Source organism: Pinus tabuliformis, chromosome 9 (assembly GCF_031772625.1).
Source record: "Pinus tabuliformis cultivar Carrire ecotype Pingquan chromosome 9, CPIR1, whole genome shotgun sequence".
NCBI lineage: Eukaryota > Viridiplantae > Streptophyta > Pinopsida > Pinales > Pinaceae > Pinus > Pinus tabuliformis.
In genome coordinates this window covers 1,913,136,989-1,913,152,862 of record NC_142307.1, presented here as the reverse complement: position 1 = coordinate 1,913,152,862, position 15,874 = coordinate 1,913,136,989, and the positions used below count along the sequence as shown (strand labels likewise).

At 37.6% G+C, this 15,874-nt stretch overlaps 2 protein-coding genes and 1 pseudogene across 2 annotated transcripts in view; 1 reads left to right on the top strand and 2 right to left on the bottom strand.

The window, feature by feature from the left end:
• LOC149156584 (FRIGIDA-like protein 3) overlaps window positions 1-1,316 on the top strand; it is a 100,929-nt gene extending 99,613 nt beyond the window's left edge. The window contains exons 3-5 of the mRNA XM_089444797.1: window positions 301-341; window positions 415-549; window positions 667-1,316. Of these exons, the coding sequence (XP_089300923.1) occupies window positions 301-341; window positions 415-549; window positions 667-1,245 (755 nt within the window). The 3' untranslated portion in view covers window positions 1,246-1,316. The remainder of the gene's footprint in view (window positions 1-300; window positions 342-414; window positions 550-666) is intronic.
• Window positions 1,317-4,912: 3,596 nt separating this feature from the next.
• LOC149156583 (pentatricopeptide repeat-containing protein At5g16860-like) lies at window positions 4,913-6,808 on the bottom strand. Its single transcript, XM_089444794.1, has one exon. The coding sequence runs from the start codon at window positions 6,806-6,808 to the stop codon at window positions 4,913-4,915; it is 1,896 nt and encodes a 631-aa protein (XP_089300920.1).
• An 11-nt stretch (window positions 6,809-6,819) lies between these two features.
• LOC149156582 (pentatricopeptide repeat-containing protein At4g25270, chloroplastic pseudogene) lies at window positions 6,820-7,272 on the bottom strand (annotated as a pseudogene).
• Between the last annotated feature and the right edge of the window lie 8,602 nt (window positions 7,273-15,874).

Genomic DNA, 15,874 nt, shown 5'->3' with positions numbered 1-15,874 from the left:
TGGCCTCTACTAGGTAGACATCTTTTTATGAGGTAGAAAGTTGTATGTAAGTTATTTTGTTGATATTAATAAAGGCACCTGAAGATGATCAACTATGGTAAAGTGTCATAAGGCCTTTCATGAGTGGGGAACTGTTTACTTACGAAAATGGTCTCAAGCTGGCGTAGCTGTTATCTTTATTGACAAATCCGTTGAAGTTGTCTGTATTGTTTTTTCTTTCACAGTAAACTGTCTTTTGGTATTTCAAAATGTTTGTGACATATTCAGATTAACTAAAAATTTTGTGACAATTTCATGCAGATGTTGTAGAAACCCTGGTCAATAGTGGAAAACAAATTGAGGCAGTCAACTTTGCTCATGCATTTGGGCTGACAGAGAAGTTTTCACCTGTCCCTTTGTTGAAAACAAATTGAGGCAGTCAACTTTGCTCATGCATTTGGGCTGACAGAGAAGTTTGCACCTGTTCCTTTGTTGAAGGAATATCTGAAAGATGCTAAGAAAGCTTCTCAGGCAAGTTTAAAAAGCGGGAATAACTCTACTGTTGCACAAGTACGATTGTATTACTGTTATACAAAATGTCTTGTTATGTGATGATCATTTTGGCTTAGTATTGTTGGGTATATCGGAAGTTCCTTTTTTGACCGATATTTTTATTTGCTACTACAGAATGAAGTAAATACAAAAGAGCTTTCTACTTACAGAGCTGTTATAAAGTGCATTGAGGAGCACAAACTTGAATCGCAGTTCTCACCAGATCCTCTTCAAAAGCGTGTAGCTCAGCTAGAGAAAGCTAAGGCTGACAGAAAAAGGTCTGCAGGTGCTGTTAAGTCTCAACCTAAGTGTCCTCGTGCTAATGGAGGAAATGTTGGTGTATATATGCCTCCGTTAAGTGCAGATGAAAGAACTCCGACTCTTTATGCTTCTTCCAATGGTGCAGACAGAAGCTTTTATAGGTCTTTGGATAGAGTACAATATTCTGGTGCAGCTCCAGGTGTTACATCCTACAACCTACAAGGCCAAAATGCATATGACAGATCAAACCAAGGATTATATCGAGCAGGCTATGGTGTTGGAAATAGGACTCCAGTCTCGCTCCCAAGGCCATATATGTATCCATCAGATAACATGGGTCCTTCGTTGTTGGGTTCCGATTCTTACAATTCCTCTACTAATTACAGCAACCATCACTTTGGCAGTAGACTGCCTGCCCCTCCTCCAGCTTATCAGTCTTCTTTTATACATTAGGTAGGTACGGTGCTTATCTTACCGTGGTCAAGCAAGTTCTGATCTTATCAGGCCCCATAAAACCTTTTCTATTGGATGTGGCTAGTAGTAAGCACTTAGCTTTGAAGAGGTTTTTTGACTTTGTTTCTGTAAATCTAAAAGATTGGCAAAGTTCATTTGGCAGCTTTTCACAATTTTCAGTGGTGTTTTCTTCTATTAAGGAATCTTCTATTAAGGAATTTTATTTTTGTATGGTATTGAGTGCTTCATCACTTTCCCAGGTTACTATATACTGTAGTGTTTACAGTTCAAAGATAATTCTATGCATAATTTTGGTATTTTTTTATTTGTTTGACAAATCAGAGAGGATCAATCTGTCTCTTTGTGGAAGATTAAAATTTGGTGAATAATATATCATTTGTGATCTTGTTCGGAGCTCATAACACAAGACTTTCAATTGCATTGTATGCCGAGGGCTGGTCTTGTGCTGAATATGATTTAATTGTCCACTTGCACGTTACCTCATTGGTACCTGTTTACTCTACGCCTATGAAGCGAATCAGATTTTATTTTGATTAGTCCAATTGTAAGGCTATTTTTGAAACTGGACCCTGCCCCTCTTAAGCTGGACCCTGCCCCTCTTAAGCTGCTGCATGATTTAAATCCCCCTTTTTGAGCAGAAATGATTTGTAGTGCTAGTGGTATAGTTGTTATACCCTGCATTAATATTTTTGTGTTCTCTGTAACAAGGACAAAGCACATTGGAGTTATATGTCCCATCTAGAACTAGCAATTGTCTCAAAAGGTACAAAGAGAGGCCGATAGGATTATTAAATTAGAATTGTTGAATTTCTCTAGAAGAGATGTTGGTTCAAGCCTACAAGGAGCAAAGAGATTTGATGTTTGGAGTTCTATGCTTTTTAGACACCATATTTCTTTAAATACAACTTAATTTTAGAAAAAGTTCAACCGCAATGCAGTTCTGCCATGCAGACATACACTTAAATCGCTATTGGGCTTATGATATTGACAAATTCAAAGTAAACTGGTATACAAGAGAATGTACCAAGCTAAACCACAAGTTACACATCTTCAGACCTAAAAAAGTACATAACAATGGTTTGGCATATCAATAGCGATATCATAATTGCTTTTCCTTCCACATACATACAATTGCTCCAAAGGCAAGGACAAGAAAATTTTTCAGCTCTAGTGAGCACCAGTGGGTCACCAAAACGAGTGACCACTAATGGCTTTCACATTTATACAAGGAATTGGCAAGGGACTTTACATGGACTCCACTCAACTTCAGACACAACTTCAGCCAATATGGAGAGTGATTGAAATTGAACATAGTTAAGTAATGGCATTGGCTCACAGTAATACACCAAGTATAAAATATTTAAGCTTTTACAGAAGCAAGGAGTAAGAAAAATTATGAAGCTCAGAGAAGTAGATTTAAATCAATCAAAGCTTGTTGAACGGCTATAATGTCCATAGAAATAATCTTCCAATGTTCTGCTCTCATGTACAAGATTTACACTTTGATCTGGACTACTGTTTGATACCAAATCATCATCAACTCCAAGCATTGCAAGTGATAGATGAGTTTGGATGTCACAACTCCCAGAGTTTTCTCCAGATTCATCCTCAATCAATTCATCTAATTCCATGGACATTGTCAATTACCTCTTGGTCCAATAAGGTAGGTCATCTCCTTCTCCTCGTAGTAATTTCAAAGTCTGCAATAATAAGTTACAGACAAACAATGAGGAAGAATAAGTTCACGTTCTTACATTAACATTTATCCATTGTTTGAAATTTCACAAAGTCAGTTTAATGCAAAGGTAAGCCACTTTATTTGGGGAAACCAAAGCTTTCAATTCAAATCTTGCAATCCAGATTTCAGCTAGGATAGTGATTCTCAGGAAAGCTATATACTCTCTTGATATTGGAGCGAAAGCAGATATGTTGGCTCTTCTTGCCTATTCAGGGAGGGGTAATTTGCATACTAAAGCTTTGGTTTGAGATATGATGTAATCTCTTTTGCTAATATTCAAATAATATTATATTTCATTAATGGAAAAATAGATTATTGGCAATTGAGGCTTTGAATATTTTGCCATAATCCACCATCAGCATTTAGGGCTAACCTATTTAAGGGTGATGATTTTACAAATTGAACTACTAAACAAATGTTTAGATTACAACCCTAAACACTAGGTCTAAACACCCTTTACTCTATGTCAGAAGGATATCAACTCGATATTTCATGTGCCATTCTTCGTTATGGGAAAAAACAATTCTAGCACTAACTCCTCACAGGAAAGGAAATGTCTTCAAGCAACTAAATTTGACATAAGTTCAGAAACTGAAACATATATATGAAACTAATGAGAATAAGAGTAATTACTCTGTTCATTCGAGGTCAAAACTAAGCTGTCTGTCTTAGACAACATGCTGCACCAATGACCATTATCTTCATCTTCCTCATGTCATAAGCATCTTCCAAAAGTGGATCTGCAAGTTCTTTTACAGAGCCAGCTGCCAGTAATGGCCTTGCCTATATTTTGAAATTTACAAGAGATTAAGATTCTGAACCAAGACAAAGAAACCAAAAGAATCCAAAATTATCAAATACAAAACAAGAAGCCTTGCCTAAATTTTGAAATTTACAAGAGATTAAGATTCTGAACCAAGACAAAGAAACCAAAAGAATCCAAAATTATCAAATACAAAACAAGCAAGGACACTAGAGCCCTACCCACATAACTAAGCTTTCTTGGCCTTTAGGATTCTTGTCACTGATTGGTTTTCTTCCAGTTATTAGCTCTAGAAGAACTACTCCAAAGGAATACACGTCCATCTTCTCATTAACCTTGCCATACATGAAATATTCTGGAGCCAGATACCTGAAATATGATAGCAGCTAGTTTTATGAAGGCTTGATTATAAATGACATTTATTTTCCTAAGGAAAGAGCTGGTGTAAAGAAAGAAATGGATATTTACCCAAATGTACCTACAACATCACTACCTATTATTGTTTCTCACCCCCTCGAGAATAGATTCACTAATGGATTCCCACAGTTTGAAATAGAATCCAAGGCATCAAAAGGTAAACCTAGGATACCCACTTATTCAAGACATGTTCTCTAGAGACTGTCACTTTGCATTTAAGTAATTTCATTCATCCTCTTATGCAGATCTCAACAAGTTTCCTTCAACCGATCATCTTGGGTACCTGCTTGAGGTACTGGAGAATAACGAAGATGAGCCTAAGCGGGACAGTGATGATCAAGAAAGGTAGAGACCCTCATCCACAGTCTGCAGTTCTGTAAAATAAAGAACATGACAAAGATTTTACTTAGAAAACAAGCTGTCAATAATGGGTTCCTGGAAGTAGTTGAATAGAAGCTACTTTGTTTTGTTTTGGTGATTATTATAAAGAGGTAATGATCAGTGAGTTTCTTTCCTTGCAACACAAGGGCAACCAGGTCTTTAAACTTTCTGCAAGGAGAGATTTACAATTTGATTATTACCCTTGGGAAAGAGAGCCAGTCCCACACCAAATGTGTCATAGTTATACAAAATATACATCATGATACTCAGCTTGGTCCATTTCTCAGATGGCACCGGGTCTAAAATATAAAACAATTTGAAAATGGTGCAAATGCAATCCTTTGTACCTATATGAAGATACAGATAATGTACACAGTGCCCCGGGATACATCAAGGTTCTGCCCTATGAAGCCATATGCTTCATTGAGTTGTCCAGCACGGCCGAGAAGATCAACCATGCAGGCATAGTGCTCCAGGCGAGGTGTGATGTTATAGTTTTTCATGCAATCAAAGTATTGCCAACCTTCGTGGATTAAGCCTGCCTGACTGCATGCGGACAGAACACCGACGAAAGTGATATGGTCTGGTTTTACGCCAGCCTTCTGCATCTTATGAAACGTAGAAAGGGCGTCCTCAACATGCCCATGCATGGCAGACCCCCCAATCATTGAATTCCAAGAGATCACAGTTTTTCCAGATGCTTTATTAAACACTCCATATGCATTTTCAATGTTTCCGCATTTGGCATACATATCTATTAGAGCACACTCTACAAATTTGTCTACCTCGAATCCACTTCTGATAATGTATGCATGAATTTCCTTGCCATGGTCCAGAGCAGCAAGTTTTGCACAAGCCGAAAGAACACTCCCAAACGTAAATGCGTTTGGTTTTATGCCTGCTAAATGCATTTGACAAAACAGTCTCAATGCGTCGTTGCCGCGCCCATTCTGAGCATAACCTGAAATCATGGCATTCCAGGAAATCACATCTGGTTTTACACCTGCCAATTGCATTTGCTGAAAGAGTTTCAGCGCCTTGCTGCCATGGTCATTCTGGGCATATCCAGCAATCATTGCATTCCATGAAATTGTGTTTTTTTCAGACATTTTGTCAAAAATCTGAAGAGCATTACCTAAACACTGGGATTTAGCATACATGTCTACTAAAGCACTCCCCACAAAGACGCTTGACTCAAATCCAGTCATGATTATGTAAGAATGTATTTGCCTGCCTTGGTCTAGAGCTGCTAAATTAGCACATGCTAGAAGAATGCTTCCGAATGTGAACGAGGTAGGTTTAGCCCCTGACCGCCGCATTTGCTGGAAGAGTTTAAAGGCATCATTACTTTGCCCATTCTGAGCATAACCCGCAATCATTGCATTCCATGAAGCTGTGCTCCGCTTTACTCCATCCAATTCCATTTGATGAAAAAGCTTCATAGCCTCATCAACATGTCTCTGTTCGAAGTATCCTGCAATCATCATATTCCATGAAATTGTGTTTCTTGGGGACATTTTGTCAAACACTTGCCGTGCATATTGGATACAACCACATTTCCTGTACATATCTATTAGAGCGTTTTCAATATGAACATTTACCTCAAATTGGTGTCTGATAACATAACCGTGGATTTCCTTTCCCACATGCACAGCTCGTACCTCAGCACATGCTGCGAGAATCTCAACAATGGTGACCGAATTGGGGTTTACACTAGCCATTTGCATGCTACAAAAGAGCTGCATGGCATCCACACCATGTCCACTCCGAACAAACCCTCCAATCATCCCATTCCATGATATCATGTCAGGCCTCACACCCACTAACCTCATTTCCCTAAAAAGCTTCAAGGCCTCATCCACAAACCCATCGACAGCATAGCCTGTGATCATGGCATTCCAGGACACCAAATCTCTTACAGGCATTTTGTCAAACACACGCTGCGCATCCTCAAGACTACTACATTTTGAGTACATATATATTAAAGCATTACACACAGAAATATCTGACAGAAATCCCCTTCTAATCAAATAACAGTGGATTCCTCTTCCCTGTTGCAGAGCCCGTAGATGGGCACATGCTTTGAGAACGCTGGGGAAAACGAAAGACTCCAGTTCCAGTCCTTCACACTGCAATTGATAAAACAAAGCAAGGGCTTTCTCAGAGCGTCCATGTTTGGCATACGCTCCAATCATCGTGGACCATGAAAACAGATTCCGTGCAGAGATTTTATCAAACACCATCCTTGCATTGTCTAGACTTGTGCAATTAGCATACATGGTTTGAGGGAATCCAAAATTCCGCTCAGGGATCTCTTACAGGCATCAAACCCATCGACAGCATAGCCTGTGATCATGGCATTCCAGGACACCAAATCTCTTACAGGCATTTTGTCAAACACACGCTGCGCAGCCTCAAAACTACTACATTTTGAGTACATATATATTAAAGCATTACACACAGAAATATCTGACAGAAATCCCCTTCTAATCAAATAACAGTGGATTCCTCTTCCCTGTTGCAGAGCCCGTAGATGGGCACATGCTTTGAGAACGCTGGGGAAAACGAAAGACTCCAGTTCCAGTCCTTCACACTGCAATTGATAAAACAAAGCAAGGGCTTTCTCAGAGCGTCCATGTTTGGCATACGCTCCAATCATCGTGGACCATGAAAACAGATTCCGTGCAGAGATTTTATCAAACACCATCCTTGCATTGTCTAGACTTGTGCAATTAGCATTCAAACCAGACTTGTGCAATTAGCATACATGGTTTGAGGGAATCCAAAATTCCGCTCAGGGCCCGCAGATCTTTGCACTCGGACAGAAAATTGAAGCGGTCTATTCAACCAGGGAGTTCAACCAGCGCTGATTAAAATTCCAACGATCTGATCCAACGGCACAATCTCTTTTAATCGTCTAACACATCATATCAATGGTCGAAAATAAGACACGGTGGCATATAAAGGAGTTCTTCTCAAAGGGAAACGCCTTACGGCGTAAATAGTGCACCAATTCTTTGAGTGCTTGATATGGATAAATACTTCACAGTCTAAATGGATGCCTTGAAGTAAGGGTTGTCCATTGTGTTAATGCAATATGGGGGAGTGATAGTGTATGAATCTAGGAAATTGAAAGAACATATGCATGATTTAAAGTTAACATTTATGATGCTAGATCTAAAGCTTTGAAGGCAACGGTCAAACTCAAAATAGATGATAAAAGTTTGAAGCATATATCACTCAAAGGGATATGACTACTAGGAAAAAGTGATGGAGTGCATTCATAAGTATCATTTTGGAATTTCAAACATTAAGGGAAAGGAGAATGAGAACAATGTTACATATCTTCCCCATGAAGCCCTTAAAAGTAAATTTGAGATAGTGAGTGTTCTGACAATTTCTTAAAGATAATCAGTAATCTAAGGTTACTTCAACACTATAGAATGGGAGGCATTTAGAACCTAAGTTCTAAGGTTATGTACTTGAAGTAGATAAATTTTAAATATTTAAACGAAGGATGTACATTCTTAAGGAAAGGGATATTTGAAGAACTATCCTTGAGGAAGTCCATATAGCACTTTGTTGTACACATCTTGGTGCTAATAAGAGTTATGTGGACATGAAGAATCTTTTCTTCTAGGTAGGCATGAAATGTGATGTAATCCAGTTTGTCACTAAGTGTCATGAATATCAACACGTAAATATCAATCATCACTGCTCAACTCCTACATCTACATGAAATTCCTATGTCTAAATAAAAAGTCATTTATATGGATTTCATTGAGGGTTTTCCACTCATGTCTCAAAGGCACAATGTTATTATGGTTGTATTTGATAAATTGAACAAAATCATGCATTTTATTCTAGTTAGACACACATATGATGTCATTGATGTGGCACGAATGTTTAAGTGATTTTATTTATCTACATGGTGACCCAAGAAGATCATTTTGAATAATCTGAATTAGATATTTTAAGTTTATATCCAGGCTTGGACATGTTTGCAGGCAACGTGAGGGACTCAATTGAACTTCAACATAGTATATCATCTTGAAATGGATGGGTAGATGGAAATAGTGAATTATATTATGGAATACATGTTTAAGATATATGTTATGGATAATAAAACCCTTTGGTAAAGGAAGATACCTTTCTGTTGAGGCCCCGAAAATTGGGTCGACAACAAGGGGGATACCCACCTGGTCCGGACCTTGGTTGGCAGCTCCTTATCCGTTTGGTATAGCGGGTCCGACTGGGGATAATGGGACCAGTTTCACAATCTAAGGGTGTGTGTGTGTGCAAAGTTGGGTGATGCTGATCTAAGAGTTCTAATCTAAGCTACTTTAATCTAATTCTATGCTATTGTAATCTAATGAAAACAGCACATCTAATCTATGCTAACCTGGGGTGTATTTCTTCTATTATATGATCTAAAGAGATTTCAAACAATAAATGGTAATAAAGATCATTCAGCTATCATAAGAATGGAGATCAATTAAGATGAACCACTTTGCATAAAAAGTTAGGCAAAACAGTTGTGAACAGCATATCGCATAATAAGTTCTTCATATATCAAACATAAATAAATGACTCCACCATACAAAAGTGCCAAATGGTAACTCATGCATTCATGCAATAACATATAAACAACTAAAATTGTATATCACTTTAAGAATATAAGCATAAATGGCCAAGAGATAAAAGTACCATTTATGACTGGTCCTACTCATAAGCTTCAAGAAAAAATGATTTATCTCTACTTGTTCTAACATCTACTAAGAGTACAGAAGTGAAACATTAGTAACAGATATCAAAGGCAAACATTAATAAACCTCGATCCATCCATTCATCAAAACCTCCTCTGAGGGTGCAGAAGTGCATGTTCTGAGGACAAGTTTTTGACAAATTTCTGGACCCTTCTCCAAATGCATGAGAAGGGTTAAAATACTACTTCCTAATTCTAATAATAGTTTATTTACAAAACTTAGGATGCGGTTTTCAAATGACCGTCCTTTTTCTAATCTAATTTTAAAGAAAAAACAACATTCTAAATAAAGTTACATCTGAATCTGATCCTTAAAACTGCATGCATTCATCATGGGTTTGAGGAGAGTCGGCTGGCTGACTTCTGCTTTGAGCTGGGCTGAGAAAACAGAATCTATGAGAGCTGGCACTACTTTCTCGGCCGCATTTATGATACATTTCACAGTCATTTGCTGACTATGCGGCTTCACCAAGTATGCCCAGTAACACTCCCAATTTAACCTGTCTAGTGCTTGGACCGCTTTTTCCTTTTCTTGTGCCTTCTGCTTACATTCTGCTTGTTCTGCCTCCCTGATTTGATTGTCCCACTCGTGGAAGAGCAACGCTGAGCCCACTTCTTGTGCTACCTGTATATTGCTCACAGGTATTTTTGGGGCCTGTCCTTCAAGATTGATCAGTTCGTTGAAGGTTTCCCATTCTTTGTCTAATTCTGTTGTGACGGGTGGTGCTTCAATGATGAGAGGGGGGACATCTCTTGATGGGGAGGCGATAACTTGCTGCTGTGGAAATTCCATTGACTGAGCGGTGTCCTTAGCTGACTCTTCGCCTCTATCTTGGTCGTTTTCAGATTTTTTAGAATGCTCAGGCATCTCTTGTCCACTCTTAGATTTAGATCCGGAAACGCTTGAATTCCCACTAAGGCTAATGCTTGGAGTAGGTTCTCTGGGAGGTAGTTGCAGCCTTTCTAGAGGAACAGTGGCTAGTCTTCTTTCCCTGTATACCATGAATTTTTGGAGGTCATCTGGAGACAATCGCGATTGAGCTTCTCACAAAATTTCCTGGAGTGAGATTTTATTCTGAAATAAATCATCAAATAAATCCTTCTTTCCAACGAATACTTTTATCTTGACGTTCGTTGTGAAATCCTGGGCAACTTCATTTGGGTCAAATGGCCTTGTCGGGAATTTAAATAATTGTAGACACATCATATTCTCCACTTCGGTGAACGCGTGACCTACATCGAACAATGAAAAGGCCCCACAAGCTACAGGAAACTGGGGCCATATGGCCTTCTTTTTGTCTTTTAGGTCTTTGGTTAGGCCGCCTTCTGAACAGGTTTGATATGCAATTTCTCGAGCCAGCAGTTTGTCAAGAATATACAAAGGTAGGACATTCGGAGGGACTGTGCTTTCAAATACTCTAATATAGGTGAACCATTCTTCTCCGAACCATCTTGCGATGGGGATGATATCTATCTGTGCCTCAGGTGAGCACCTTGGGGGTTCTTTATCATACATCATTCTATACATGGGTAAGATAAGCCCATGACAAATTTGGTAGAATGTGGAGTGAACTGAGAATCCCATAATATCTTATGATAAACATGGATGGGTAATGGGTCCTGAGTTGTCCATTTCCAACCCATAGAGGGAAATTTAGACACATAACAAATAGAATCCATAACATATGTGGATAGGTAAAAAGGAGGATAGATCCTTTGAGACATGGATCTCTTAGACCGGTAATTGATAATAGCCGTGAATAGGTTATCAGAAAAGATCTTGGCCCAATCTATAATAACGGCATTTGTGGCAGCGTCAATCAATGGTAACCATTCAGACGAAAACTTATTGATATCTGGCATCCCAAATAATCTACAAAGCGTGGCCGCAGCAAAACAATACGGAGAGGTGAGGAAACCAGTGTTGTACATACCGTTTTTATCCTTTTTGAGCGGTTCATCTTTTCTGGACCAATCTTTAGTGGTCTCTAATAGGTTTGGGTTCTCCGCCACAAATTTTTTAATGAATTGTGCATTGTAAGTCGCCTGTGGTTCAGGAAGATGATACATGAGCTTTAAGTCTTGTGCAACGAATGACCCGATGAGCCCATGTCCTTGAATCTTGAACTGTCTCTCGTTCATTTTTGCATTGTCAAGTATCCACTTGATCATATCCGTATATGGGAGAATTTTAGGCCTTGCTGCTATTCGATGAAGGAATGAGCACGCTAGTTCTTCTAAGGATGCTTCGCAAGAGCCCTGTGAATCTGCGACAGTGGTAACCTTCATTATTCTGGGGTTTTCTTCTTCAAGCAGTCTGTACATGCTTTCCTACGTCGATATCCCTGCGTCTCTGTTACAATCTGTGTATGTATATAAAGGTGCCATCTCCTTCACCTCAGAGCCCTAAGCCTTACTTTTATTTCCCATTTCTTCCTGCGTATGGCTTGGTATCGCCCTTCGTTCTTCGTTCCTGCAACTCACAAATGGAAATGATTGATCAAGAAAGGTGATGGGAGAGTCTTAAATGCAGCAGATATATCAAATATGCCACCTTACACGAAGTAATTCTTTGCAAAAGCACGTGTCTACATTTAATAGATGACAAATAATTCCTTTATTATCATTAAAAGTGCATGATCTTAAGTCAGATTATGGTAAGTGGCTTTTCTTGAATAGCGCGCCCGAAAGATACGTGATGGAGTGATTTTGCGATTTGGTTCGCAATCGTCACAGATCGCGACATCGCATTATCGCACCATCGTGCTCTCCCACCTACGCACAAATAAAACATCGCAGAGTTGATTTGGCTTAATATCGCAACCATCGCTTTATCATGATATCGCACACATCGCAAATCACAAAAGTTTTATGCTTACCATATTTTGTTAGCCCATTTCCTGCGATATGCGATCTTGCGATCGGGTTTATCGCAAATCGAAAAATCTTGAAGTCTTTCTCATTGGCATTACCTTATTGCGATGCGATATATCACTTTAGTACGAGAATCTTACACATACCAGGATTATACCCAAATGGAGGTGCTTTTCTGTCATTTTATGATGCGACTTTTTAAAGATTTTTCTTATCATAAAATTAGGTTTTAAAGTATTCAAAAGATCTTCCTAAGCTTACGATGGTAACCTTATTTTGAAGAAAGGAAACTTCTTGCTTTTCCTAAAGTTTTAACTAAGGGTCCCCATTCATTTAGTATTTTGGACAACACTTAAATGAAAAAAGGGGGGGTTGTTGCTGGCCACAACAATTGGAAATTCACTTGGGAGAACCAGTTATCTCTGATTTTCTATTAAACTTTTCAAATTTCCAAAACAAAATTTTTTGGAAATTAAACTTTATTATAAAAAGATAAAGTGTATTATACCCCAGACTGTCAACGAAATTTCGTTCCAACCTCTTTCTACATTAATTATTTGCTTCCTCAGCTGGTCCTTGCATTTACATCAGCCATTACTTGGTCTTGTAAAAATAGAATAAGGTCTTCCCTATGTACCAGTTTTTTTTTTAAATATGCTCATTTGTCGCAGGTAGAGCCTCTGCTGCCAGCAGGCATTCATAGCCTCGACAAGGTTACCTATTACCCAGTAATGATCCTTTATCCTACTTAAGGTGATCTACAACTTTCAAAGAAAAACCCATATTGACACTTTTTCCTTTTTTATTATTAAAGAACAATGTCTTGGTTTGGTAGCCAAATTATGACACAGTCATTCACTTGATTTACACTTTCGCTGAACAAGCTGGCTCGTGATGAGACCCCTTGTCTTTTGATTTCAATAATCTTGAGTCATTGCCCTATTTTGGTGGATAGTTTTTGGCAAACTCAGCAAAGTTATAATATCTGTGATCATGATAAGCTGGCTCGTGATGAGACCTCTTATTCTTCAAGATATAGTGTATCCTTGGGTTGTTTCTCTAAATGCTACGATTTCCTTTAGCAGGGAGGAAGTCATTTTTTTTGTTTCCTTAAGAAATCCCTGGACGACAATAATAGAGTTTTTTGGACATGGCTGATCTACAGGGAATCCTCATTTTGTTATTGATACCTTTCATTGTATTGATATAAAACAATTTCTTCACTAAGATTGCTTTCGTCAAATTTTTGGAAGTTGAAACTAGTATCATATCTGGTTTAAAGTTTTTAACTGTATCTATTAATAATAAAGATCAAGTTTCCAAAAGATTTGCTATTTATACGAGCAGAAGTTCAAAATCTGATAGAGAAATGGTGTCTTTAGTAAATGTCAAATGCTGTTAACCACAGGCAAATTTTATTAGGGAGGAGAATATTTAAAGAAATGAGAGGTAACTATTCCCTTGGATTATGTACATGATAGGGATAATTTCTTCTCTTATTTTGCCTATCAATATTTAAAAACTAAATTATCCACTTAACAACCTAGCTAAACTACCCCTACTCCTATTCTAACTATAAACAGAAAAATTAACTAGGTAAAATGATATTTCCAGTGGAACCATCTTTTCATTTTTATTCCTACACGTATGTACCTTTTAAACATTAGTGTTAAGAATAAAACTTTTCTTGGACTATGAATATTGGATGTAGGATTAGAAAGTGTAACTTCAGTTGGAATTCCGCCTGAAATTTCTTTCTTATGAAATCTTCTGTCCAATTGGATACCTATTGGATCATAAAAATCAGGATGAATTTTTGTTATGGATTGCTGATCATGTAATAGGAAAGATGACAAGCCAGATTGCGAATATGATTTTTTAGTTTTAATGGCCTATAATCTACTATGCGTAAAAGTCAAGCTTTTAGCAATTTCTCGTAAAAGGAAAGTTTCCACATATAAATCACTAAACAAATCAATGAAGAATAGATGGAAATATTTGGAAAGAGATTTATCAATTAACGCGAATTGCTGGAAAATTTCCAAAAATATTTTTTTTTGTTGATGATGTTTTGGATGACACAGAAGTTTTTTCTGGAAGGCTGATATTGATTGATCGTGGAATTGAAAAAGTTCTGTATTTCCTTGACACAATTTAGTTTTCCAAAATGGTAATACATCTTTCGAATGTTCTTTGATAAGGTGCTCAATATACCATAGTAATCTATCAAAAGTCTGAAAATTTAAAATACAATCCGATTTTGTACAAAATGAGTGCAAGCGAAAAAGAATGCAATGATTATCTGTACAGCTAATGTTACAGCACAACTAGGATTGACATGAAATATCTTCTTCTTCACAAGAGCTGGCCAGAATTATGGGATCTGAGTAATTTTGAATTATGTCTTGTGAATCAAAAAACAAGTTATGATTGGGAACAGGCATAGGGGTTTGCTCATGATACGAATCATAGATCGGGATATTGTTTTGGATAGTAAAATCATGCAAATGATCTGTCGCTCTGGAATGAGGATTGACTGATATGATTCTTGAATTAGAATATCTCTCATTATCTGAGCTCTGTTGAGTTACTTGAGATAAATCAACATCATCATCATAGTAGCTATCATAAATGACTTTACAGGTCCTTCTAGATTGTTCTTTTTCATCCAATATTTTCAAAAAAGGAAGTTCAAGTCGTTCTTGTTTATTAATGACCAAAGGATGTTCTATAGCTGCCTCTTTATTTTGAAAACCTAATGGTCATTCATTTGAATAATCCTCTGTACTTTTTGAGATATCATTAATGATGAGGGGGAAACAATTATCATCACTAAATACATCAGGATAAAGAGAAAAATGCGATTCCGAAACAATGCATTTGAAAATATCATCGTGAAAAATTTCTTGTTCATCACATTCACCGTAGACATCGGGCTTTAGATCCTACCTTTGCATGTTTGTAATTTCTGAAAGAGAATTAATTTGTTGTTCTAACCTTGGCATCTGCATTTGTTGACTTGCGATGATATTATCGAACCTTGTCTCCAAGTTGACTTCTGGTTCCAAGGCAGGCTTTCTTGCAACATCTTCGCTTTTATCTTCTTGCGTTACAGCAGGCATGTTTCCTAAGCTTTCAGAATTTTCTTCATCATGAGTGATTCACACATTTAAATTGGAATTTTCATTCCTATTAGAAGAAAATAAAACAAGACTCGAACTAATTTCTGATGGATCAGACATAGGAGGTAGGGAATGCTCAGCATAATCTGAAGATTCTTCATTCATGAGTTCATTTTCAAGATCATATTTTAGAAAATCAAGATGAAATCGCATATTAAAATCCCCAACAGATTCATCTTCTTTTCTTAGATACTCAATCTCATCATATACCTCATCATAATCATAGCAATCAAATTTACAGATGAAAGCTTTGACAAATTGGTCCTAGATGTGAATTGAGGCAACTGGGAGGGTTCTACACCATTTTCTAGCTTCCGTCGTGAATGTAAGAGTAAAAATTCTGCATAAAACGCCTTCATCAATTCGTTGAACGTTCAAACTTGAAACTCTTTGAATAAATTGAAGAGCATGATTAAAAGCAGAAGAATTATTCTTACCATTGAATTTTACTTGAGACAAGAGTCTTACCACTTCAGGTGGAGTGTTGG